The sequence below is a fragment of the Brachyistius frenatus genome, unplaced genomic scaffold, assembly GCF_029030835.1.
Source record: "Brachyistius frenatus isolate BFR_SWC_R1_liver_20210118 unplaced genomic scaffold, ASM2903083v1 Contig_203, whole genome shotgun sequence".
Lineage (NCBI taxonomy): Eukaryota > Metazoa > Chordata > Actinopteri > Embiotocidae > Brachyistius > Brachyistius frenatus.
In genome coordinates, this window is record NW_027210802.1 from 56,942 (window position 1) to 83,306 (window position 26,365).

A 26,365-nucleotide genomic window follows, 5' to 3' on the forward strand; every position below is an offset into this window, starting at 1 on the left:
ATTGGCATTACTCGATTTATTACACAGGCTCACGTGTAATAATTACATATAAAAAACATACATTTCTCATGAAAGTAAAAGGATTGTTTTAGTCCAGATTATAGCTCCTTGTACTTATATACTATACTTTTACTCCGTAACACTTCTGAGTGGAATATTGTTGTACTGTAATATCCCAACGTATTCATCTGACAACTAAACTCACCAAATACTCTACTAATCGTGGTTTTTATATGGTCATTGATTGTGCCACCAGGTCCCAGTTTGGCTTTGGGAGGCAAACACGCTCTCTGCTTTTAAAATCAGGCTTTAAACTTTGCTTTTTGATCAATCTTATAGTTCGGGCTGGCTCAGTTGACCCTGAACCCGTGGTGTCTCTCTTTCTCTCTTCATGCATTTACATGGCATCATTACATCTCATCATCTTCATGCCCTAATTCTTAACTTTGCAAATAAAATGCAATAAAATTTGAATATTAAACTAACGTTGGATAAAAGGGGGTTTAACTTAGCTTAATCTCAATTTACATCTCAATGCAGCGTTGACAGACTCCTCTAAAGTTTGATTATCTTTAACTTTTGACATTTGAAGTAGCCAATGATTCTTTTACTCAAGTCTGAGTTTGGGTTCCTCCTAATAGAGTATTTTTACGCGACGGTAGGCTCGTTCTGCTTTGACATATGAACATCTTTGTTCCTTAGAAGGAGACACTGACTGAATCCAGAATATTGGAGCTGGCGTTGTTTGGGCGATAATGGGCAGCCTGTCTCTCCAACCATCACAACAGTTACAGCTGGAGTCAGTGAGCTCGCATATTGTTGCAGACATGTTCACATGAGATCAAGTCATGGCTGACACGTACCACAGAGGCCTGGATGTACAGACAGCCGGCAGTAGATGCAGTACTTGGACTCTTTTCAAAAGGTTGTATTTTATTGGGCTTTAATCTTCCTGTAAATCATCTGAGAAATAAAACAAACTCTGTGATAAGAGCAAACGTTTCAACCCCGCTCAGCAGCTCTCTATTACAGAGATGATGTACTACTTGGTGGATTGAAAAAAATTAAAAAAGTGGTCAAGGGGAAGGAGGGAGGAGGGGGGGGGGAGAGGAGGAGGGGGGTGTCCTAAAACCGGGCTGAAGAATGTGACTCTTCCACATGTTTGTCAGTGCAGCTGGAGAAGCCGAGCCGCAGAGGAGCGCAGCGCGACGCACGGACAGACAGCGCGCACGGAAACTCCTTCCTCGCATTCATTATCTTTTTAAATCGATTATGGATATTTAGTTGGTTTTTTTGTCACATCCCATCATCCTTTGGAGCATTTTTATTTTTTTTTCTTTCTTAAAAAGATCATGACTGTGGCTGTTCGTTTGGCTGAATTCACTTGAGGCTACAGGAGAGAGAGCGAAATGGAGACGTTTACGATACACGACATGCTCATCAACTCCACTGCTCTGAGCAAGATCCTGTGCAGTTTTGGAATCAAGAATATTTCGGAGTGCGAGAGCGAGCAGGAGCCCTCACCCGAACCTCAAGGTACATTAACAGTTCATGTTCTTCTATTTGTTTGTTTGTTTGTTTGTTTTAGGGGGACACAACCACATGCCATGGCGCATCTTGTCTATTCTTTTAAAAAGATGTGTGTGTCCAAATACATCTGTTGGACTCCTGCTTGCGCAAAAAGAGCGACCGCTTTGGGCATTTGATCTCGCATCGGTGCGCATTACGCACATGGCTCAGCTCCTCCGGGCAGCTACCGCAGTCCGCTGCATGTTCGTAGTGACACATATGAGTAATGAGTGCACCGCATTCTGCACGTGAAGTGAACAGAACCACCATCATTTACTTTATGGACTCAAAATAAACAACACGTTGGCGTCAACTTTGTACATGTTTGAAGATACAACAGCTTAAGAAATTCCATTTAGTTTTATTATAGTGATGCTGCAAATGTTTTAAATTGCCAAACATTTGGCGGTGTCTGGGAGAAGGGGAGTCAAAACAGCCTTCAGGCTCCAATTTTAAGAATGACATTCGTCTCCTCGCGTTGTTTTTCCGACTCTCAGACATCAACCAGACGGTGCGGATCGCCCTCTACAGCCTCATCTTCCTCCTCAGCGTCCTGGGCAACAGCCTCATCATCGTCGTTCTGGTGAGGAACCGGCGCATGAGGACCGTCACCAACCTGTTCCTGCTGTCGCTGGCCGTCAGCGACCTGATGGTGTCCCTGGTCTGCATCCCCTTCACCCTCATCCCCAACCTCATGAGGGACTTCATCTTCGGCACCGGCATATGCAAGCTGGTCATGTACTTCATGGGTACGTGGATCATTCTGCATGATTGTGCTTTTCGGCTCCGATCTGTAAGTGATGCTGTTTTGAAACTTAAAAACGTCACTCGACCTCGATAGGTTCCTAAATATTATATGGAAACAGTTTAAACGTGATATTAGATGTCGCCAAAAAAAAAATACTTTTTTAATTTTTTTTTTATATATATATATAGTTGGTTTAAAATAGCAGAATTACAGAATTTGCCAAATTCAAACCCATTTCTGCCATCTCCTCATATTTCACCCAAAATAATGCAACTCTGCTTCAGTGGTGAATTTGAATTGCATTACACGTCTGAGAGGATAACTGAAGTCATCCGAGGCCGAGCTGAAGACAATCCTGTTCAGAGGAAACATGTTGTAACAAAATCCACATTCACCTGAAGGCATATTGGCAGCAACACATTTCAGTCTGGGTTGTTGTTTTTAATGATCTGTCAAAGTCACATTCATAATTACAGGGTGCGTGACGGGCTTTGTTGAGAGGAATGCTGGCTGGTTCGTGGGAAGAAGAAATATAAATGAATATTGTGACAAAACTAATTGGAAGGTTTCGGTTCAGATGATGAGCACTAAGACTCACTTTAAATTTCACCTCAGGACACGAGGACGTCGCAGCTACTTTAGTAAACCAGTCGAGGTCACGTCCTGATTTCTGATGAGGTAATGGTACTTTTTATAGCTTAATCCGTCCCAGACAAAAATTATTATTGATCATTTTAGCTGAAATACGTTTTGACGGGATCCTTAAAATACCTAAAAGTGACTCCCGTCTGTCTGTCAATAGAATATAAATATAAAACTGTACCAATAAAGCCCTTCGAGGTAAATCTGTAATACCGGATGATAAACTGAAAATAGAAGAAATAGAGAAGAACTGTTAGAGTTTGTCAAAAATTCAGTAAAAAATATTGATTACCTACTTTTTTTTTTTTTTTAAACCAATTCCCAAATTAAAGCATTTTCAAATTATTTTATGAGCAGTTAATTGCAGAAATCACAAACTATAGAGGATTTAAAATGTCCTTAATAAAAATAAATCAAAGAAAGAAATTATTCCAATATCACAATTTATTCAGGTACTAAAGACTGAAACTATTTTTGTTTATTACATATTTTTCACTTTTAATACAGTTTGTATTTTTTATTTCATGTCACTTTATTTCATTGTTTCCTTTATTTCTAATTGGGCCTTTTGATATCTTCCATACAGGCAGATTCAGAGGACTAAATCTGATCAAGGATGTGAATCAGCTCTTCTTTGGCTTTAATTTGCTGGTGATTATGATCAATTCTCCAGTTTTGTTCTTCCTCTTGCCTCCCTGAGAGCCCCCTGCTGGGAGCTTCGTAATAAGGCGCAACGATTACCGATTCTGCCCAAATAATAATATTTCATTTTCATCCAATTACACGTCCGCTAGGAAATGTGATTTGAAATTTGTGTCCTTCCTTCCTGTTGCTTGTTCACGGCGACCGGCGCGCTGCCCTCCGGCATCACCGCGCATCATTTGTCTGAGCGCTGATCTGTTTACGTGTCGCTCTTTCTCGGGTCGTACACGGCAATCGTTTGAATGTCTTGCAGCTGGTTGCGTTGTTGTTACCGAGCGTGTTGACGCCGATCGGGAGGATGTCGATCATTCTGGGAGGAAGAAAACTCAATAAATGAATGTCTGCTCCGTCAATAAAATGTCTCTGTATTACAGGGTTGACCGAGTCATTTAAGTTTTAACTTAAGCTTTTAAATCTGGTGTCTGGTGAGACATTCCCGCGCTGGGCATGCTCTGTGGGCGGAGCTAACTCCGGTTTAGCCCCGTGCTAACACGAATGAAAATAAAGTAAGTTAACAATGAGCCTCTTCTGGACTTTCAAAATGTTAGTGGATCAAATTTTGACCGTAAAACGAGTTATTTCTTGGAGGTTGTCACACTCAAAACTATTTATCTGCCCACTTTACGTTTCTGCAGTGTTTTTGTAATTCCTCTCTCTGGCAGAAGGGGGAGACAAAAGCTCCGTACTGCAGGTTTAATAAAAGAAGATTCATGTTTCTTTCGTCTTTCCGTATGAAGCTACAACACAGGGAGCCGTTAGCGTAGCGTAAAAAAAGAGCGAGTCTTTTTTTGTACATATAAACCAAACCAGATGAAACACGTTACTTCGTGAACTTTAAACATGTTTGGAGTTGTTTTTTTTCACCTTTGGACATTTCTGTTTCCACTCTCAGGCGTCTCCGTCAGCATTTCCACCTTCAACCTGGTGGCCATCTCTCTGGAGCGCTACAGCGCCATTTGCAACCCTCTGACCTCCAGATCGTGGCAGACCAAATCTCACGCCGCCAAGGTCATCACGGCCACCTGGGTGGTGTCCTTCGTCCTGATGCTGCCGTACCCCGTTTCCAGCGCCCTGAAGCCCTTCACCCGCCTCGACAACAGCACGGGTCACATGTGCCGGCTGGTGTGGCCCAACGACGTCATCCAGCAGTCCTGGTGAGATGGGAAAAAAAAAAAAAAAAGCCTTCGCCGTCCCGATATTGATTTTCTCAGCCTGCGGTTGCCGCCGGCGACGGGGGAAACAAAAATCTTCCGGCAAGAAATTGAAATTGAAAACAGGATTACAAACCGGAACTCGTCCGGATGAGAAATAGCCGTCGGTAAACAGAACGTCGCTCCGAGGTCGAGAGGTCTCGTGTTCACGCCGCGATCACGCAACCGCTTCCCTCGCCTGGTGTGTTTGCTGCAGGTACGTGTCTCTGCTGCTGCTTCTCTTCCTGATCCCGGGCGTCGTCATGATGACGGCCTACGGACTCATCTCCCTGGAGCTCTACCGCGGCATCAGGTTCGAGCTGTCCAGCAGGAAGTCCAGCCGAGGTAAAGACCGCAACCGAAACGACCTTCGTACAAACCGACGCGCTGAATTACTGACGTAAACTTCGACGCCACGATAAGTCGACCGCCGTCGTTTTCCTTTCGTGTCTTCTTCTCCCCGACAGACAGACAATCCAGCAGCAGCAGCATCAAGCGGGGAGACGGCGACGGCTGCTACCTGCAGCCGTCCAAGAAGAAGAGCCTCGCCGTCGCCGCGGGCAACCCCGGCGGCAAACCCGCGGCGGGCCGAGTGTGCGGCAGCGGCGGCTCCACGTCCAACCTGATGGCCAAGAAGCGCGTCGTCCGCATGCTGCTGGTCATCGTCTTCCTCTTCTTCCTGTGCTGGACGCCCGTCTTCGTGGTCAACGCGTGGCAGGCGTTCGACCGGCGCTCCGCCTACCGGCTGACCGGCGCGCCCATCTCCTTCATCCACCTGCTGTCCTACACGTCGGCCTGCGTCAACCCCATCATCTACTGCTTCATGAACAAGCGCTTCCGCCAGGGCATGCTGGCCACCTTCAGCTGCGGCGGCGGCGGCGGGAAGTCGTCGGCCGGAAGCAGGATGATTAAAGGGGAAGCGTGCAGGTTGAGATCCGGGCCGAAGACCCCCGAGCAGAACGGCCACGCCCCCCCGAGCGGAGCCAGCACTCGCTTCACCTACACCGGCGTCCGCCCGTCGGCCTGGAGCGAGCTGACGTAAACCGGAGTGAAGGGAACCGGCGGTGCTTGAACGGGAAGCCGCTTCACGCTGCTTCCGAGGACTCGTGTTTCTGAGCGGCTACGTTGTTGTTGTTGTTGTTGTTGTTTGTTTTTGTTGTTTTTTTTTTAGCTCAGACACGACGCGTCCCGCCGCCGACAAATCAACTAATGTTTCCTTAAAGTCCAGAGAGGGCGACCGAACCCTCATCTTACATCGGGCCACGAAGTCCGACGTAGAAAAGACTGTTTCTGCTGATGAAGCAGAAGAAACCGAACCCCACTTCATCGTCCGTCCTCCGTCCTCCGTCCTCCGTCCAAACCTTCAGAGACTCGTGAAGAGTTGAAACGCAGCCGACCTCGCTTCAGGCGCTGACCCCGGTTCGCCCGGCCGAACGGGTCGAGGAGCGAAGACTCGACTCTGAAACTCAACGAGCCGACGTGACCTTAAAGAGGGAAAAAAAAAAAAAACGGAAATTTAAACATCTGCTAAAGTTAAATTCTCTTCGATCGCTGCGTTGAGTCTCGACAGCAACGAAGCCTGAAAGAAAAGAAGTTTGACCCGACCGGGTCCTGGGAGGGTTAGCTTAGCATTTAGCGACCGGAAATGGCGTGAAAAAGCGAAACGGTGCGATTCTCAAAAAACACTTCAAAAGTAGGAGAACAACTCCGGTGATCGCGATTTAACGCTTTTAGTCTTATTTTAGCTGGAAGAAATGTAAAAACAGTTTGTTTTGCTGGCGCTGTTATTGCTTACGAAGCTAATTGTCTCGTTAGCCAAGAAAACGCCGACCGTGACGGATATTAAAACAAAAACAACAAAAAACTTGATTTGCTGTTCAGAAAAACTTCAGAGCTTTAGACCAGCTGAAATATTGGGATTACATACTCAGACAAATACAAAAATCTGCAGTAATTATTGACCATTTATAATATATATATATTTGTTTTTGAACATTTCGCCCCTCGTTTTAGTTGCGTAATAGAAACAATATTTTTAAACACTTTTATTTGCACCTGTTTTGCAAACAAAATCATCCTGTGCACAAATAGTTTTGCGCTTGTCCTTGACCCAGTGTGTACTGTGTGTGTACTGTGTGTACTGTGTGTGTACTGTGTGTACTACGGGAGCTGGAGAAGCCGTATCGTGTATTGGTGGGACTCTAAACACCTGCAGCTCCTCTTCAAAGACCCGATCTCCGTGTTAAATATTAGCAGCATCGATGTAGCAGCTCATTCGGGTGTTTGTTTCTTTCCAACGTTTCCTGTGTTGTTTTTGAAGGTTCGAAGGGGAACATGTTGGACATCTGAAGTATTCTGCTGTAATGTGTGAAGATGTGAGCACATTCATGAATGTATGAACACAAATGACGGTGATTTTACGTGTTTGTAAATGTACACGTTTAATAACTGACTGCTGGCGAGCAAATGTGGGCGGAGCTTGTAACAGCTGAGATGAAAGTGGATGTTCGTCTGGGATCTCCAAATGGGCTTCATGTTCACCGGCCTTCACCCTGCAGCCACGGGAGGTGTTTATGTGTTTGGGGGGAGGGGGGAGGGGAGAGAGATTGAGTCATACATTTCTACACTTTCAGTATTTTTTTTTAAGTAAAGGTGTAAAAAGAAGAAACTGTAATTGCTTGAGCTTCAAATGACAATTAAAGACATCCGCACAGCGAGATTTTATATCACTTTTTTTTTTTTTAATTTCTCATTTTTATGCCAATATTGCAAGTTTTTTTTTTTCTCGTTTTTTTTTTTTTCTTCTTTTAATGACATACAGATTTGAGCATGATCTGGAGCTGCAATATGTACAAAAACAAACTAACGTATGTTAAAAAAAAAAAAAAAACAACAGAAAAAACAACAAACCGTCCCCTTTGTTTTTGACGTTATTGCTAAATGTTACAAACGGCACAGGTTTCTACCATCAGCCACCCTTTGAGCACTGAGTATACTACCACAATGACACCTCTGCTTACCATTTACTAGAATAATACACAGATACAGTGAGAAGTGGAAGATAGTGGAAGGACATGAAGAAGAGGAGGAAGAGGAAGAGGAAGAGGAGGAAGAGGGGTAAATGACACCAAAAAAAAAAAAAAAGAAAGAAGTGATCCGAGTGTAGCGAAGCTAAGCATTAAAGGGCTGCATGTTAAAAAGAAAAGGTGAGAAATGTACATACAAAAAACATGTGAAGAGTGAGGATGAGATGTGTGAGAAAGAGGAAGATTAGAGCTCTGTAGTGCAAACAGCCAAATAGTCTGAAGGAGAAAGTAAGGCTGAGAGCGACAGAGAAAAGGGCTCCACACTCCTACTTATTCAGGTTTTTTGAAATTCTTTTTTTTTTTTTTTTTTTTTTTTTGAAAATTAGTTTAAAGCTGCCTCTCACTCTGCCCTGTTTTTGTTTTTAGCAGTGCATGAAAACTACATTATAAAAAAGACATTTGGCATATTAGAGGATACATACATTGTTCAGAGCTCATTATAAAAACAAACAAGAAAAAAAAAAAACACAGCTGCTTTTTTTTTTTTTTTTTTTTTGGAGGTGAAGCGCAAAATATTACCCAAAGAGAAAAGACAGATATTCTTTAACAAGCATCTGATGAGATGGTGTTTGTTTGTTTTTCCTTCTCTCTCTGAAAGCTTTGTCGGCAGGTTAATACAGCGCGTTTGAAGAAGGCATGTAACATTTCTTTTTTGACCCCTTTAGACAGTTTCATGAGTTACAGCATGTTTGCAGGTTCTTCCGTTTCCTCCGTATCCCTTAAAAACAAACTGTAAACCGGCTCCGATTGTCAAGGCGACACTTTTCTTTTTGAAAAGCATGCATCACCCCCCCTCCCCTTTTTCTTTTTTTTATTTACTTGCGGGAAGAGATGAAGAGGAGCCAGACGTGTAAACAAAACAAAAAACCTCCCCTAAAAAAAAAAAAAAATGTTTTTAAAAGAAATGTCTGAGCTCGAGGGGCGGCGGAGGAAGATGCGAACGCAGAAGCTATGTTAAAAAAAAAGAAGCTGTCTGAATGTAGAGCTAGAAGACGTAGAAAGAAAGCAGTGCAGCGGAGGTTTTGCGACCTCCGTCCTGCAGAGTAAAGGGTTCAGGTCCACCTGCAGCTCGGTGTGAAGAAGCGCCAATACTTGTTTCTGTTTCGGTTATTTTTATTTGGATGCTACACTTTGCCGCTGCAGCACCTGCGACTCCCTCCACGATTTCCAGGACAGACAGGAAGTGGCCTCTTTCAGAAAAAACAAATTAAAAATACACTCCCAGGCCAAACCCAGGCAGCACGGGCAATAATGCACTTTTTTTTTTTTTTCTTTTCTTTTCTTTTTTTGACATAAGACATGGGGAGAGACTTTGTACCAATAATTTAAAAAATATCAATATTACAATATAAAACATTTAACATTAATGACAAACAGGTGGGCAAAGATGGCGAAACGGGGGCATAACTTAATCATTTATCTTTCTTTTTTTTTTACACAGAAGGGGAGCAAGCGAATCCTTTTTTGTTCCTATTTCGAGGGTTTTTACGCAAGAAAACTCTGAAATACTTCATTTAAAGCAGACATTCAAGTTACAGCATCCTTGTTCTTTGCGTTTTCTTTTTCCCCCCAGAAGTGTTTACAGTTGAACTGTACGATCACAAGTAAAGTATTGCCTTTGAATGTTTCCTCCACGACTATCAGACATTTTGGTGGAAGACGGGAAAAAAAAACCCAAAAAAAACAATGACAGTTTTCTTTTTCTTTTTTCTCGGAGTTGGAAACACACTTTGAAATGGAGCGAGTCTGACTCGATAATCCATTACAGCGACTAGTTATGAAAGTCACACACACACACACACACACACACACACACACACACACACACACACACACACACACACACACACACACACACACACACACATATTTTGCTGGCTGGTGAACTAGTGCTCAGGCGGACAAAACACGATGAAATGACCTGTACAATATTGCTGTTATGTTTCGGAAAATGCACATAATTCAGTAATACACATTTAGAAGGCCTTTATACTCCGACAGGAGACGCGGTCGCCACGGACACGTATGAGTGCAACGGTGAGTTCACAATGTACACACGCTTTGTTCCGCAAAGACAATAAACCACAGGACGTCGTAAAAAGAAACAACTGGAGAAGGAGAGGAAGAAGAAGAAGAAGAAGAAGAAGAAGAAGGCCGAGAGGAGCTTTACAGCGCTCGTGAGACATTGTACCAAAAAAAGTGAGAAGGTGCCGGGCACCGCATGAGAATAGAAAATATAGAAAAACAAAGAAATGAAAAGGGGCTTATTGTACGTGTCCACGGAGAGCGAAGGCCGGCTGAACGATGGTTGGAGAGCCGCAGCGACGAGCTCATCGACAGCAGCTCCACACATAAGGAAGCAGGAAGCTTTGTTTTTGGTGCACAGGTTCTTCCAACGTGAGTAAACAGCTGATTTCTTTTTTTTTAATTTTGTGTGTAAATTGAAGTTTTGAGTAAGGCCACATCAAAATGAAAAGTGTCCAACTTTTCTTTTCTTTGTTTTGGAGGTGTGGGGGGCTGGAGGGGGGTGACTAACAGACGGGTGACGAACGAAAGGAGAAACCTGACGACACCAAGACCAGGAAACAAAATGAATAAAAGGCTCATTCTGAATCACTTGACTCTGAAAGGAGGCGGAGCTTCAGTCACAAGAGGCGGAGCTTCAGTCACGAGAGGCGGAGCGGCTCGAGCTTCAATAGAAAAGAAAGCGACTGAAGTGACATCTGGGTTTCGATCTGAGACATCGGGTAGAAAAACGGGACTGGAAGTTGGCGCGTCGGTGTGATCTTCAGGATGTGATCACGTGATCGGATCAGCTGATCAAAGGAGGGACGTCTCGGTGGTGTGGAAACACACGATATGATCTGATGAGTCAGCGTGTTCCTCCACCTACAGGCGACGAGGCGTCACTGAAACCGGTTTCTCCTCCCGTCGGTCAACCGTGTGTGTGTGTGTGTGTGTGTGTGTGTGTGTGTGTGTGTGTGTGTGTGTGTGTGTGTGTTAAAGCCACCAGAACTACATTACACACTGGAAGACGCCTTCGCCAGGTGCAGGTTTTTCGAAAACACTCGGTGATGTGATACGTTGGCGGCGAGCGACACAGATAAGAGGATATTAAGATATGTGACTGGTTTAACTGCCTACACAGTAAGAATATACAGTACTAAGGCTATCCTGTTTAAGTCCACGACTACGCTTATTACATGACTCGTTTTCGTAACCATGGAAGTCTACGTTGGTTGTTTTTTTGTTGTTGTTTTTTTGTCCACATATTCTGCAAGTGTTGCTATGGCTCCGTGTGAGATGTACTGATGTGTTTACTTTCCAGGAGACGTTAGCGCACATAGAAGTATTGCAGGCAAGGCAGAGGCGTTGCTTAAAGCTTTTCTTTTTAAAGACTTCATAAAAAACCAAATGATAAAAAATAGGCCCTCTGAGGTTATTCCCCGATTTAAAAACAACAAAAACAACCTTCGCTTAAGTAAATAAACAACCCAGACTTTTTCCCCAACAGAGAGAGTATCAAAACAAACAAAAACAAACAAACAAAAACAAAAACAAAAAAAATCAATCCAAAGACTGAGAAGCAGGCGTTTGTAGTAAGGTCGCCATAACATACAGGTTTGGACCTCGAAGGGGGAAAACAAAAGCCCGAAGCTCAGAGGAAGAATAGAAACTATTTGGTAACAAAAGTGTACTATATGTTTAATACAAAAAAGGTATGGAGAAAAATGTACCTTTACTAAAGCTTATACAAGATCCTTGGTCCATAAAAACTATGTTATCGTCACGTTTTTTGTTGTTGTTGTTGTTGTTTTGTTTGCGTGTCCCTCTGCATCCTCGCGCCTCCAACAACAATACATCCGCCCCCCCCCCCCGGCGGGATTCTGCAAATCAATGCAAAAACAAAAACAAAAACAAAAAAAAAAAGGAATAATTATTAAACAAGTGGTGGGAGGAGGAAGGGGAGGGGGAGGGGGCGCAAAGAAAATAAGATGATTTTTGTTGTTGTTGTTGTTGTTTTTTTACACGGTGGATGTATTGTTGTTGTGGTTTCCATTCTCACAGCTGTAGAAAGGTGCTGGTGCTCTGAAGCCTGCAGGAACTTCAACTCATCCCAAAAACACCAGAACTGGACAGGCAGGTCCCGAGAAGTGACCACAGGAGAGGGGTGTGGGTGGGGGGGTCGGGGTCGGGGTGGAGGCGGGGTTATTCCCGTCGGCGGTCGCTCCTTCGGATCTCCCCTGCGTTCGCTCCTTTTTTGTCCCGCCGATTTTTTTGTATTTTTTTTTCCATTTCAGCTTCTTTGTATCCAAAATTAATACGCAGCACTTTAGAGTGAGTCAGTTTTTTTTTTGTTTTGTTTATTTCCTATAGTCTTTATATACCGTCTGGTATATTTGCTCTCAAGGCATAATAGTATGGAGTGGCCCCCCGGTGTGCGTTAGGAGACCACGGCCGCGGCGGTGGAGGACGAGGACGTGACTCCGGCGTTGGAGGTGCTGTTGGGCCCGTAGACGCCGGCGCCGGCCTCCTGGCTGCTGTTGCTGAGCAGGCTGGAGTTTCCGGCCCGCAGGATGGCGCCGGCGGCGCTGCAGTGCGGCCTCGGCCCCGGCTCCGGCGTGTAGGTGAAGGTCAGCGTGGTGGAGTAGATGATGCCGTCGTTCCTCACCAGCGTGACGGGCACCTGGACGGGCTGCCGCACCCAGCGCCAGCCCTCGCGGAAGGCGGAGATGTCGGGCACCACGCACAGCATGCTCTCCGCACACCTGGGCAGCGTTTCGGGGGGAGAAAGATACACAAACAAAAGTCCATCCGGGAAATCATCATCAACGATCGCTGAAAATTCAAGCAATCTACGTCATGTTTGCAGGAGCTTCTGATTTTTGCTAAATTCCTGTGAAAAAATAACAAAACAAAAAAACTCTGCATTCAATAGAATAGAAGAAAATATGCCTTTCAAAATAAAACGAACAATCATCGAAGCAAACCACACACAAAAAAAAAAAACTGGTTTTAAGTATGTGATAAAGTACTTTTATACACACTGTGATATATTAATATAATTTTCTTTGTTTGTGTTCTTTATCACATACGATCTGTTTTTGTAAAACGTGACTTTCAGGATTCAACGTTGGCTCTTGTGAGAACTAAAATATTTTGGTGGTTTTAAGGGTTAAGATTATAATCGTAGGAAGTGACTGCATATGTCAGAAACTAGTTTAGTTTATTTTACAAAAAAAAAAAAAAAAACGTTGAATACAAAATGATGCTAAAAGGATCACCGTGTGAATTAAATGTTCAAACTTGAGGACGTTTTGTTGTTGGGTAGATTAAGATGTCGGTTTAAGCGTCGGTGATGTCGTGGATCGGATCAGCTGTGATGATGTTTAATTAAATCAAGAATTCATCTTTGGGGTTTTGGACAGTTAGCTGGACTGTTTCCAAACTCATTCTGCATTCTTTTTTTTTCTTTTTTTTTTTATCATATTACAAATCTACAGTTGTGATAAAGAGGAAATCTTACAGGAAACTGGTGTATGATGGCGACTACAGCATAATGTTGCCAGCAAAAATATCTCTTGACAAACTGCTAAGTTGATTAAGTTTATCATACAAAAGTCCAACTTGTCCTGAGTTGTGTTGGACTGCAGGTGGTCCCTGAGGACGCTGATATTCTTCTAAAGAAACACTCGGTGGGCGGTGTCGATAAACACAGAAACTAATCCGTCTGTAAACTCAACTCCATGGAGGAAAAACAAACTTCTGTTTTCATAGGAACTCTTTAAACAGTTTGGATCTGACCACAAGATTATTACACGTTAACGTGAGCATTCATTTCCTCCATCAGGTATTTGTGTCATTATGAATTCATAGGATCTGCAAACAGGTTATGAAACGCATCATTTTGTGTGACTCACAGCTCTAATAACTCCTTAACCTTTTAAAAACATACCTATTTTTTTAGGCCTCTGCTCAAAAATTTCATACCCATAATAAAAAGAGTATATCTCTGCAACCACAATAAAAAAATATATTTAAAAAATATTTTTAATAATAAAGGAAACACTTGTGAGATTTGTTCAGATGTGTAAATATCAGTATATATGTCCATGTTTTAATAATAGTTTTACCAAGTCTTCTCTTTGGCCCCCAATTAGGGGCCTCTATAGGGCTTAAAGGGTTAAATCCCTCGTAGTGGACTATTAACACTATAACTACGTGTGAATAAGAAAATAAATAATAAATCTCAATTTCCAACAAAATGTCACTTTCAAGTCTTCTGGTAAATCACAACGTGCATAAAAAAAGAACTAGGAGAGATGTTGAAAATGAATCCGGATAAATGCTAATTAATGGGCCCATATGCGGGTGGAGGCACGGACCCACCTGTACATGGTCTCGGCCTCGACGTCTCCGAACCAGACCCGCAGATTTGGAGTGAAGTTCTGTCCCGTCAGCTCCAGCATGGCGACGTCGCCGCCGCCGTTTAGCTGCAGATAAAAAATTTTTTTTTAAAAACGGAGCCGGGTGAAACCTGGTCCGTGCAGCGAAGCGGAGACGATGTCCTGCTAGGAGGTTGCGTAACTACCTGTAAGCTCTCTACCACAGGCACGGGGGTGACAGGCGAGTGGACCGGGCCCATGCCCTCGTAGAAAGTGTATTCAGCCTTGTCTGTGCTGATGATTGTCCAGGAGGCGCCGTCGTTGATCATCTCCTTGTTTGGTTCCTTTGGGCATGGAGTGGCCTGGTGGAGGGGGGGAGGGGAGGGGAGGGGAAACATGAGGCATCCCGACCCAAACATCTCCACACAACAAGAAAAACAAAAAGCACACAAGCAACTTCAACGCTGACACTGACTTGAAACTGGATGATCCTTTCTTGGGAAAGGCACAGGTACATGCGCTCGGTGTCCTTCAGGTAGAAGGCACACTTGTGGAGCTGGGAGACGGGGTCGTCGGCGTCCAGCAGCGCCGTCTGCTTGTCCACCTTACGGATGATCTGAAAGATGGAGCGAGAGAGAGAGAGAGAGAGAGAGAGAGAGAGAGAGAGAGAGAGAGAGAGAGAGAGAGAGATTAGCCAACTACGGGATGGATGGAAAAAGTGGAGAAAAGGTGGAGAGGGGAGACGACAAGAACGAGGAAAATTAAGGAAAGAAAGAACGAGTCAGAACGTAAATGTGGAAGAAGAATTGAATAAATGATGAAACGCTCCCCGAGCTGCTTACTTCAAATATGAGTAACACGTCAGGAAAACATTCTCCGGATACAAACAAGGTCTTTATGTTATCTTGTGTTTGACAAGTTTGAGTCCAAGAGTTACAGGAGATAAAGACCTGATAGTGCTCTGATATCTGTTAAAGAACAACGGGATGACTCATTTCACATGAAACGGGAGCTGGTCTGTCCAAAGGTGATGAAATCTGACCACAAGCACTTTTAAATTGCAGTCCAACGGTTGTTTTTTTTTTTAAAGTTTTTCTGGCCACTTATATATTTCTGGACAAAAAAAAGAAGACAGCAAGCTTTTTCAATAGTTTTGTTAATTTCTTAAACACAGTTAAATCCCCTTTGAATTTGGTTGTTTATGATGCAAGAACAAAAGAACAAAAGTTATGAGAATAACATTTTTAGTAGGAATATTTGAATGATAATGAATATAATGAATATTTGAGGATGGACAACCTCATTAATACCTGAATTTGTCCTGAATTCAGTCACGATGCATTTAATCTCTTAAACTTAATAGTTCCGGTGCCATCGAGTTACATCAAATCCTGTTAGTTTCATTTGTACAAAAAATAAAGAGTAAGATCAGCAAGTTGCAGGTTTATGGGGCTCAAAATGTCAGACTATTCCTGTTATTTATCCACTTTCTCCATTATTTGATCCTAAAATGTTGAACTATTCCTTTAAATTCACTCCCTTTTGCGCTGAATGAATCAGCGTCCCTCCGGAGCTCATTACAGTTTCTATTTCAGTCGGACTTTATGGGATCTGTGATGTGTGATGGTTACCAGTCGGGGCAGAGCCATGCCGGTGACGGAGCAAACCAGCTTGACTGTCTGGCCGTAGTGGATGTATCCGTCTCTCACAGTGAACTCCTCCCCCTCCGACTCCTCGTCGTCCACTGGGAAGATAAAACCACAAGCGAAGAGACGTTAGCGCTTCAACGACCCGCCCACGGGCCGCGCTGTTGTTTTCACACACTTAAAGACCACATTCAATTGATCAGTCGCTTTCTTTGTCCACGATGACTCAGCGGCGTAATTACAGACTCTTCTGATGCTTCTCCAAGTCTACGAACTCATTTCAATGTTACAGATATAAAAACATTAGAGACTCACACAGGTGGATGTAAAAGGCGCCCCACTGCTGGGAGCTGGCGTGGAAGTTGCCGCCCTCCACGTGTAGATAACGCGTGCTGACCGTTTGGGATCGCAGTCGGTTGAACAGCGCCACCTTGGTCCCGGACGCAATGCACACTGTGGATGGAGCAGAGGAAACTTACATAATGACGCCAAAAAAACCGACCCGCTGCTCAAAGGTCAGCTGTGTTAGTGGAGGGATGAGGAGCTGTCTGCAGGTACACTGCCCTCTAGTGGTTAGAAATAGTACAGATAATAATAAACTTACAAAGTATACAGAATATATCTATTAAACACTTGTGCATTCAATAATCATCATTAATGAAGTAAAAGTACAATAAAGTTAATTTGAAAACATAATAACAGCAGATAGATGACAATAAAATAAGCAGGGAAATAAGTCATGAACAATTTGAAGACAAAAATCTATAATTTAACTTTCGTAACAACGTTTTATACTTTTTAAATGCCTCCTTCTCTGTTGAACATTTTTTTCCCATCTTTTTAACCTTTGTTCTTTCTTCACTCTCTTTTTTTAGGGTGTAGAGTCTGTGTTGATCTGTGCATCAAAACTGTTTTACCATTTTAAAAAGAGCTCCTATATAAAAGATATTCAGACCTCCAGGCCATCCTTATCAAATCAACGTCAAGGTTAAACTAAACAACATTTTATTGAACTTGTATGTAAATCCATCCCTCTGGGAGTCAATAAATGTATTTTTACTTCTACAGACGCAATCAGTCGGCTGTTTTTCCTCGAACATCTTCAAAATAAAAGCATCCTTCCGGTTTGCTAAAAGAAAAGTTTCTGTGTGAAGCAGCACCGGCAGGAAATATTCAGTTTCCATCTGCAGTCACAGCGCTGACTCGGCTGAAAACGGTCAACAGCAAAAAAAATCAGCCACAAAACTCCTGAGAGCTTCAGACAGACACGTAAAATTTACTGCAGTACGAGAGCTAAACATGACGTCTAGAACATGGAGATCATCTCGTCACGCGTGTGCAACTCACAGTCTGCATTTTTGAGGGACTGCTTCTTTTTGGAAGGCTTGGAGATGACTTTGATCCTCTTGCTGAGGAAGACGCCGATGTCAGCGCTGTTGCCGTAGAACATCTTGACAGACAACATGAAGTGCTTTCTCTTGTCGGAGTCGGATATGTACAAGGTTTTGGCTGTGCAATAATTCTGGTGGGGAGACAAGAGACGAAAAATAGGGACGAGAAAGAAAAACAGAAATGATTAGATACGTTTTTCTTTCCCTTAAAATAATTGATTCCGTGAAACTTTTCTTTAAAACGACTGTAAAAAAACAACAACAAAAAAAACACAGTTACACAAGAACACATTCATACACAATCAATAGATTTTTAAAGCAACTTATTTGTCAAACACTGTCAACAGAAAAATGTCTTGAATTAATAACCTTTAAATGCACCGGAGGGCAGATGATTAACTTCTTATTTATTATAATTACTGCAAAGGACGTGGAGGGAAGGTGTGAAGCTCTGGCATCACCTGAGTATAAATGACAGTGTGTGTGTGTGTGTGTGTGTGTGTGTGTGTGTGTGTGTGTGTGTGTGTGTGTGTGTGTGTGTGTGTGTGTGTGTGTGTGTGTGTGTGTGTTTTGTGTACCTTTCCCTCTAAGTTGAGCTGTTGCATTTCTTGGTCGCTGTTGCCGATGCCGATGAAGGCGCAGGGCTGCGACTCCTGCTCGGAGCAGCCGTCTCGCTCCATCTGCTCCTTCTTTTTCTTCCAGCCGCTGCCCATCAGGTAGACGCAGGGCGGAGGGCAGAAGAACCTGGACGCAAATCACCAATCAAGAGATGAGCATGAATTTAAAACCCTATTCTCACCCGTGTTTTACTGTATTTACTGGTGCAACAACTATTGCAGCATGAAGGTTGAACTTTTTTTTTTTGTCCTGCTGCCTCATTAAATGACAAAAAAAACAAAACGGCTGTATGACTGAAAAAGCTGCATTATATCAGTTTAACACATGAATTTATTACATTTTTGAAAATTAAATGTGTGAGTTACTAAAAATAAGCAGGACAACTCTGAATAGTGAGTAATGTGCATCTCTTTCTTTCCACCAGTAGAGGGCAGACCTGCACCAAACTCCAACTGCAGTTAAAACCTTGTATCCACATGCTGTTATGTACAATTGCTCTAAAACCATCTATCTTAAGGCTGTCAGAACTTATTCAGCAGATGTTTCCGTGTCCAGCGCAGACAAATTATCTGAACCATTAATACATCATATATATATTTAAAAAGTAACTTTATTCCATTTTAGAAGATCATACTTTTCTTGCTCTTCTCCCCTTGAAACACCATTAAAACATATCAAAGAGAAAGAAAATTCCATTATGATGAGTGACGACTTTCTTAACTCAGAAATCGACTCATTCCTGAACCGGCACTTCAAATAAACTCAAGTGCGTCAGCGTGGAACTGGAAAGCGACCTATTTCGCAACAACCCGTCTGTCTCTGTGGGTGTTTGTCTACTTTCACCTCCTATTAAAAAAAAAAAAAAAAAAAGCGCAGACGGCGAAAGAGGTGGCGAGAGAGAGAAGGAGGGAGAGACGGCGCATTAACATTCTCCATGCAGCCACTTTCTGGGGTTTTTCTGGAGGCTCCCTTGTTGCGGTGCAGCAGGAAGTAATCAGGAAGGTGCCAGACTGTACATGTGACTTGTCGTGACTGTGATGCAGCAGGAATCCCTCCAAGACTCGCTCGGCATTCAGTCTGCGCTGCGGCTGCATGGATGAATTTAAAGCCCTGCATTTGGCGTCTGGTTGACACGCTCACAAACAGCTGATCCGGCACAAGGACTCGTTATGTGACAGGAATGCTTGAACGCTTCCTCTCGCCTCGGTTTCTTCCTCTCCGGTGTCACTTTAACTGGACGGGATGGATGATCATAAAAAAAAATGATCTGAGGAATTCATCTCCAGCCTCAACCTCTTTCTCTCCCTCTGTTGTGCTCCAACTCTCTCGAGGTGTCTCTGCGCTGGCCTGCAACAGCTGATTTTACAGAGAGATAAGAGGCCTGATGAGATCAGCCAAGAAAACAGGCGGAGGATGGAGAGTTTTGAAAAATGAGTACAAGGTGGGGAAGAGGGGGAAAAAAGGAAAGAAGCAAAATATAAAAAATAAATAAATAAAAGTGAGTGGTGGAGCGGACTTTCTTTAGACTTCACAATCAGTCACTGTGTGAAAGCAACGAGGAAGCAGAGCAGCAGGTGAGGCTGAACCTCGGAGGCCTGCATGCTCTCCACGGTCTAACCCCCCCCCCCCCCCGAACCCCCCTCTTCCTCCTGCTCCCAGCCTTCACCTGAACACGGCCTCGTGCTAAAGGTCGGCGCTCGTTTCCTCTGCTGACCTCGGTGGATGCGAGAGGTCGGAGGGGTCGGAGGGGTCGGGATACCCGCTCGGCACAGAGACGAGCTGCAGAGCGTGTTTTCCATCCCGTTCCCCCCCGACCGATGCTCGACACCCGTCCGTAAATCGTTGCCATAAAGGGGTCCAGACGAAGATCAGAGGGAAAGGCCAAGTTGTTATGTTCCTACTTGGTGCCGATAATAACTCCCTCTAGGACGCGGATCAGTGCCGTACTTCCTTTTGAAGGAACAGTTTCACATTTTGTGGAGTTAGATCGATTCTACTTTTATCTGATGAACCAAGAAAGCCGTTTGTTTTAGTTCCACATAAAAGGGCTTTATTCTAAGGATATAAATGCACCGTGTAGAGCTCAGGGATCCAACGGCCCGTGTAGCTTCATGTTACCGTACTATTAACGAATCCTTAAAATAACAGTACAATGCTGCACCACTGCCTTAAGACCAAGTTCGTATTGGTCAATAATGTCGGATAGCAAAGTGCCGACGATGCGCCCGAGCACCGCTCGGTTGAAGACCAACATACAGGTATGTTTGTTACTTTAACAGCTGCACGGAGACACTCGGTCTGAAACCCGTGTTGCGCTTGATAGAACCACTGAAAACAGATCATCTGAACCGCAGCGAGAAATGCTCCCAAAACATGTACAAAACCATAAAGCGAGAGCAGACAACACAGTGTTTAAGTGTTCCAGGTGTGAAGTTTGTGTCCGAGAGTTTTCCACGTTTAAGTCTGTGAGACTTCGTTTTAAACTTCCCGAGGACGATGAAGGTCTGAGGACACGTCCGTGGATGGAGGGGCGTGAACGAAGAAGCTGCCGTTAACTCACCTTTTCTCATTGCCGTAGGATTTCTGTGCAACTTTCGCGTGCAGGATCATGACGGTTTGGTCGCCTCGCTCCTTCAGGTAATTCCTCATCGCTTCTCTGCAACAAGAAAACGAGGAAGAGACGGAGAGTTAAGTTTCATTAACAGGCTATTTTATGATCTGGCAGACGAGGCGAGGGTGATGGGGGGTTGAGAGGGGCGGGGGGGGTGACGAGCCTCTCGGGTCGCGTCGGGGTCACCGAGGATTGTCGAGTAGGTTTTTAAAAAAGGCATCGTGGAAAAAACAAAACAATAAAAGGAACACGATAAAGTGTTAAGTATGAAACTCATACGGTATACTCGCAGTGACCTCTGGAAGGCCTCAGAGCCTGCAAGCCAAAAAAGCTCTGCTCTCCCCAGCTGGGTCCAGTTGAGGGGGAGGGGTGGGGGGGTGAACCGTTAATGACCAGCTCAGAGGGACAGTGAGGAGCGAGGGAGAGGAACATGGGGGAGATAAATGTGCAGAGCGAGAGGAACCGGGACCGGAGGGGGTGTGGTGGGGGTGTGGTGGGGGGGGGGCAGCAGAGCTGAAAAAACAAAAACAAGCGAGCTGAGCTCACCAGCAAAGATTCCTCATCTCGTGTCAAAATGTTGCAACGTCCGCTGCTCCGATTACTTCTGTCAACTCACGTACACAAGAACTAAAAGTGTTCAGAACATTCGGAGGACGTTCGGGCCGAAGACACACACACACACACACACACACACACACACACACACACACACACACACACACACACACACACACACACACACACACACACACACACACACACACACACACACACACACACACACACACAGATGTCGGTGACACCTGACACACTGCTCTCCATTCTCCGCCGCACGCTCGGGTTTGACGGGACCTTTTGTTATGAAAAGCAAGGGGGTGGGTGTGGGAGGAGGGGAGGAGTGGGGGGGGGGGTACAGAAGAGGAAGAGGAGGAGGAGAAGGAGGAGGAGGAAGGCTGAGAGGGATTGCATTTCATACAGTGGACTGGAAAGTTTTTTGGATTTCTTCCTTCACTGCACGATGAGACAATTATTTTTTTCTGAAATGCTTCGGCCAAAAATCAATCACAACTTCTTCTACGTGACGGCAGCGTCGACTGAAAACGATGAAGGTAGTCGATTCCTCGAATTCCAAACATTTGAGGCAACCTGAGCGATGCAAAGCAGTCTGATACCGTTTAAACACCACATGGAGGAAATTAGATAAAAGCCAGGGAGGAAAAAAAAAAAGGTGCAAGACGAGTCCAGACGAACTCCATCAACAAGAGAGAGGTTTGATTAAAACTGAAACACACACACACACACACACACACACACACACACACACACACACACACACACACACACACACACACACACACACACACACACACACACACACACACACACACACATTAACCTCGGGGAGGCGCTCTGATTGGTTACAGAGAACACAGTCTGGACCTGCAGGCCTCGTGTCGCACCTCTCATGGTGCCGGTGACCTGCTGCTCTTACAGGAAGGATGACATCACAGGTGTGACACACACACACACACACACACACACACACACACACACACACACACACACACACACACACACACACACACACACACACACACACACACACACACACAGAACACACACACACACACACACACACACACACACACACACACACACACACACACACACACACACACACACACACACACACACACACACACACTTTGTTACGCTATCCACAGTCTGTATATGTGTCAATCACATCATATTTTCCATCATCCATCTACATACAGTCACTGCAGCCGCAACTCGCTCTGCAACAAACTTAATGAAGCTGCTGGTATTTGTTGTGAAATATTTTTATTAATCTTAACCACAATAACCACATAAAAACACCCCCTAGTAGTTAAATTCAAATCAAACAAACTTTATTCGTCCCTCAAGAGGCCATTTGAGCCGTTTGCAAACACAAGTAATTTCCGCTTAGAACAAATAAATAAATCGGAAAATAACAAATGAAATAGTTTAACGGTTAATCGAAGGCAACGTCAGTCAGAAAGAACAAAACGTGCATTAATTAACCATCTGTTGTGTTCAGCTATAAAACTAAACCTCCTTCTGGGTCTAGCATACACAACTTTACATACGAGTATAAACACAACAGCTTGCCTTTAACTAGTCAGTAAAAAACTAACATATTTATTGGTGGTTTGTTGAATATTGTTGAAAAACCCCCAAACATAGGCCATACTGTTACGCTGCATAACGGTGTCAGAATAGTGACATTTTATGACTCAGTGGATTTTATCTCACGAGCTTCCTGATGTGGAAAGAATTCAAATGAAATAGATCAAATTAATAAGATAATAAGTTGTGCAAGCCGAGCTGAATTTTCTACCAAATAATAGCGAGGAGCCCAAAGTTTACAAATATACCAACTAAGTCAGGTGTGAGGCTGAAATGTTGGGAAATAAGGTAAAAAATAATAAGACATCTAAAATATTTCCTTCTGATGTTTCAGCTGTAAGATTTTTGGCCTCCGGGGTTTAAATACTGTAAATAAACTGAAGAATCAATTATCTACCCAGGAATTAATGGCAATAACACACTCGATGAAAAGAGGATGTGACGAGAGAGAAGATTCACGCCACAAAAAGAGTGGATCGACAAATATGTGACCACAAATGCATTTTTTTTTCTCCCCAACATTACACAAAGTGGTCTTGTGTTAAATGACGAAGTCACATCAGCACTTCGTGCACAATCAGCAGCTCCGGCCGAGCGGCGAGGTCCAAAAACCTCTTCAGGTGATTTCAGGCAACGAGTCTCTGGGAAATGTGACGGCAGATGAGTAATTAAGAGCTCGTAGAGAAAAGTCATGACTTTATTATAAATAACAAAACTATGATGTAACCGAGCCAACTAACCTTCTGAAGGGGAAAGTATCGAGACGAGAAGTCACGGAAATGAAAGAGGGCAGACGAGGACGTCTGAGTAATTACAGATCTCTTACACATAGTGAAAACACACACACACACGCGCACACGCACACACACACACACACACACACACACACACACACACACACACACACAGGAGAGAGATTCGGTCTCTTCCTGAGCACTAAAGACAGAAGAAGAAGTGAGAGAGACTGTGACCAGGCCGGAGATCGACTTCCTGAACAAGTCCAGCGTGAAGACGCAGAAAATAAAAATTAAATAACTTTTTTTTTTTTTAAGTCAGCAACCAATGACAACGCAGGATCTGAACCATCACAGCAGACAAACAACAAACAACAACGTGCTGAACAGGTGACAGAAGAACGTCATCACAGCAGCAGGTTTAATTCTTGTTGGACTTTATTTATTTTATTTATTTTATTTATTTCATTTATTGTATTTAAGGCATCCAGCAAGTGTGAAAGAGACGAAGAGAGAAATACGAGAGGCTTGAAAGGTGAGACACAACTGTGCCAGACAGATAAAAAAAATATATATATATATTCAACAACAGGCACTGTGTGTGTGTGTGTGTGTGTGTGTGTGTGTGTGTGTGTGTGTGTGTGTGTGTGTGTGTGTGTGTGTGTGTGTGTGTGTGTGTGCGTGTGTGTGTGAGGAGGGTGTGTGTGACAGGCATCTGTCCTGTACATCTGCCACAATGTCTCCAGCAGAGAGACACACACACACACACACACACAGAACAGGAGAAAGAGGAGGAGGAGCTTACTAATATGAAATAGCTCGATGAAGATGCATCACTGAAGTTGGATTACACACGTTTGTTGTGTCAACTTTGTGTTTAAACGTGAACGATCAGCCTCCTTTTAAAGTTTCTGAGAACCGAGGACGCCGAAGACAAAACGTCTGACCTTCAAACGACCTCTCGTGAGCCTCTAACACGGATGGAGAATCACCGAAAACAACCGGCTCTGATATTTGACAGGCCGGTCAGTCTGCAGCGTCAACGACCAACGAGGTGGATCAAATGCAGTCAGCTGATCTTGTGACAGTGAGATTTACATGTGAATCAAACTCAGGCTTTTGATCGTATCACACACACACACACACACACACACACACACACACACACACACACACACACACACACACACACACACACACACACACAAAAACGCCCTTCAATAGCAAGAAAAAAGCACCTGCAGCCCAATCAGTCCTTTTATTTCAGTCTGAATTTGAAACTAAAAAAGTGGATTGTGCAGAGCTGCTTCTTCCTCTTTTGTTTGGGAGAGTCGGGCCTTGAAGGGGCGTCGCCCCCAACAGATCATCCAGCCGCCGTCCTCGTGTGTCCGTGTGTTGGATTTGCGCATCTGTCCGACTCCGGGCTGCACACACGCGCTCACTTCCAGCGTGTGCGTGTCATGTATTGTATTTCCAGTCGAGTAGCCTTCCTGACAGTGCGGCCCTGCAGGACCCGCAGCTTTAGCTGCCCTTAAAAGCCCCTGCAGGACGGCGGTCTGCGCTGCTGCCCGACGGGAAAAAAACACTAAACACGGAGCTGCAGATGCTCAAAAAAATAAAGAAAAATTTTGTTGTTGTTGTTTTTTTAAAGAGGGGTGTGGAGGGGGGGACAAGTGGGTGTGAGTGAACTAAAGGAGGTCTGTTCTGTGCCTTTCGGCCGTGGCGTGTTTTGTGTCCCGTCATATTTCTGGCCATCAAAAAGCATCTGAGGAGTCGAAGGGCCGGCGCTCGCCAGCGGACTGGCAGCACATGAATGAAGAGGGGGGACACATCAAAAGGTGCTGGGGCCCCTTTTTTTTTTCTTCCCAAAACCATGCTCGGCTGTTCCAGGCAATGTGCAACCCCTCATTTTCCCCGCTGAGTGCCACACGCAAAAGGCCGAGCACACGCACACGCACACACGAAGAACACGCATACGGGCAGAGCCAGGCCTGTTCCCAGTAACTAGGACCAACACCAGCACACAAACAAGTGTGTACACACACATACATACAGTACAGATTAAAACTGAAACACACACACACACACACACACACACACACACACACACACACACACACACACACACACACACACACACACACGAAGCGTCCATAAACAAGCCACGACATCCATCAACATTGTGTGTTCGCCCAAAATGTTGCTCCAAATGACTTGGAACCGACTTGAGAGGAGCAGAATAATCAAAACCTGGAGCGCAGCACGGAGAGCGAATGTTCAGTCCTCGGACGAGATGCGTTGCCGCGGACGACCTTTGAGAAACGAGGTTCGTTTCCAAGCGAGCACGACGGATGAGGTCTCGCTAACGAACGGTGATGTAATGATGTCGTGCAGCAGGAGGTCAGCAGCTGTCTCATGGTGGAAGTATGGACCGTCGGGCTGGCAACACACACACACACACACACACACACACACACACACACACACACACACACACACACACACACACACACACACACACACACACACACACACACACACACGGCTGCAGAGTCTGTTGCAACAACAACAAACTCTGCAGCCAATCAGCTGCGGTCGTTACGGCTGCATCGCCGCATTGTTAAAATCACACAGCTCCTCGGTGCCCCGACAATCATCAACAGCTTTTTAAAAAGTTTCATCTCCGGCTAATGTACGTATTTAACACGTGTTAAATATGACAATTAGGAAAAAGAAAAATATTAAATACCAAAGAAAATTCACACTTTTGGGAGGGTTAGTTCCTCTCTGCAGTTCACACAGGAACAGACCAACAAACACCACCATGACAACAAAACAAGCTGTGAAGGGAACACGCACGTGCGTGTGTGTGT

The 26,365-nt window shown here is 44.3% G+C and overlaps 2 protein-coding genes across 3 annotated transcripts in view; one reads left to right on the forward strand and one right to left on the reverse strand.

Annotated features, from left to right (window-relative positions):
• The first annotated feature begins 1,220 nt into the window (after window positions 1-1,220).
• Window positions 1,221-6,971, forward strand: cckar (cholecystokinin A receptor). Its single transcript, XM_069719010.1, has 5 exons — window positions 1,221-1,536; window positions 2,067-2,318; window positions 4,554-4,815; window positions 5,069-5,196; window positions 5,319-6,971. Exons 1-5 carry the CDS (start codon window positions 1,410-1,412, stop codon window positions 5,891-5,893), a joined length of 1,344 nt encoding a protein of 447 aa, XP_069575111.1. The 5' UTR covers window positions 1,221-1,409; the 3' UTR covers window positions 5,894-6,971.
• A 2,385-nt stretch (window positions 6,972-9,356) lies between these two features.
• The window catches only part of rbpjb (recombination signal binding protein for immunoglobulin kappa J region b), a 41,726-nt gene continuing 24,717 nt past the window's right edge, over window positions 9,357-26,365 (reverse strand). For both annotated transcript variants that reach the window (XM_069719008.1, XM_069719009.1), the window contains exons 3-11: window positions 20,539-20,634; window positions 17,939-18,104; window positions 17,317-17,491; window positions 16,285-16,422; window positions 15,955-16,067; window positions 14,799-14,939; window positions 14,530-14,685; window positions 14,328-14,431; window positions 9,357-12,706 (exon numbers count right to left, since the gene is read on the reverse strand). In XM_069719008.1, the coding sequence (XP_069575109.1) occupies window positions 12,382-12,706; window positions 14,328-14,431; window positions 14,530-14,685; window positions 14,799-14,939; window positions 15,955-16,067; window positions 16,285-16,422; window positions 17,317-17,491; window positions 17,939-18,104; window positions 20,539-20,634 (1,414 nt within the window). In that variant the 3' untranslated portion in view covers window positions 9,357-12,381. The remainder of the gene's footprint in view (window positions 12,707-14,327; window positions 14,432-14,529; window positions 14,686-14,798; window positions 14,940-15,954; window positions 16,068-16,284; window positions 16,423-17,316; window positions 17,492-17,938; window positions 18,105-20,538; window positions 20,635-26,365) is intronic.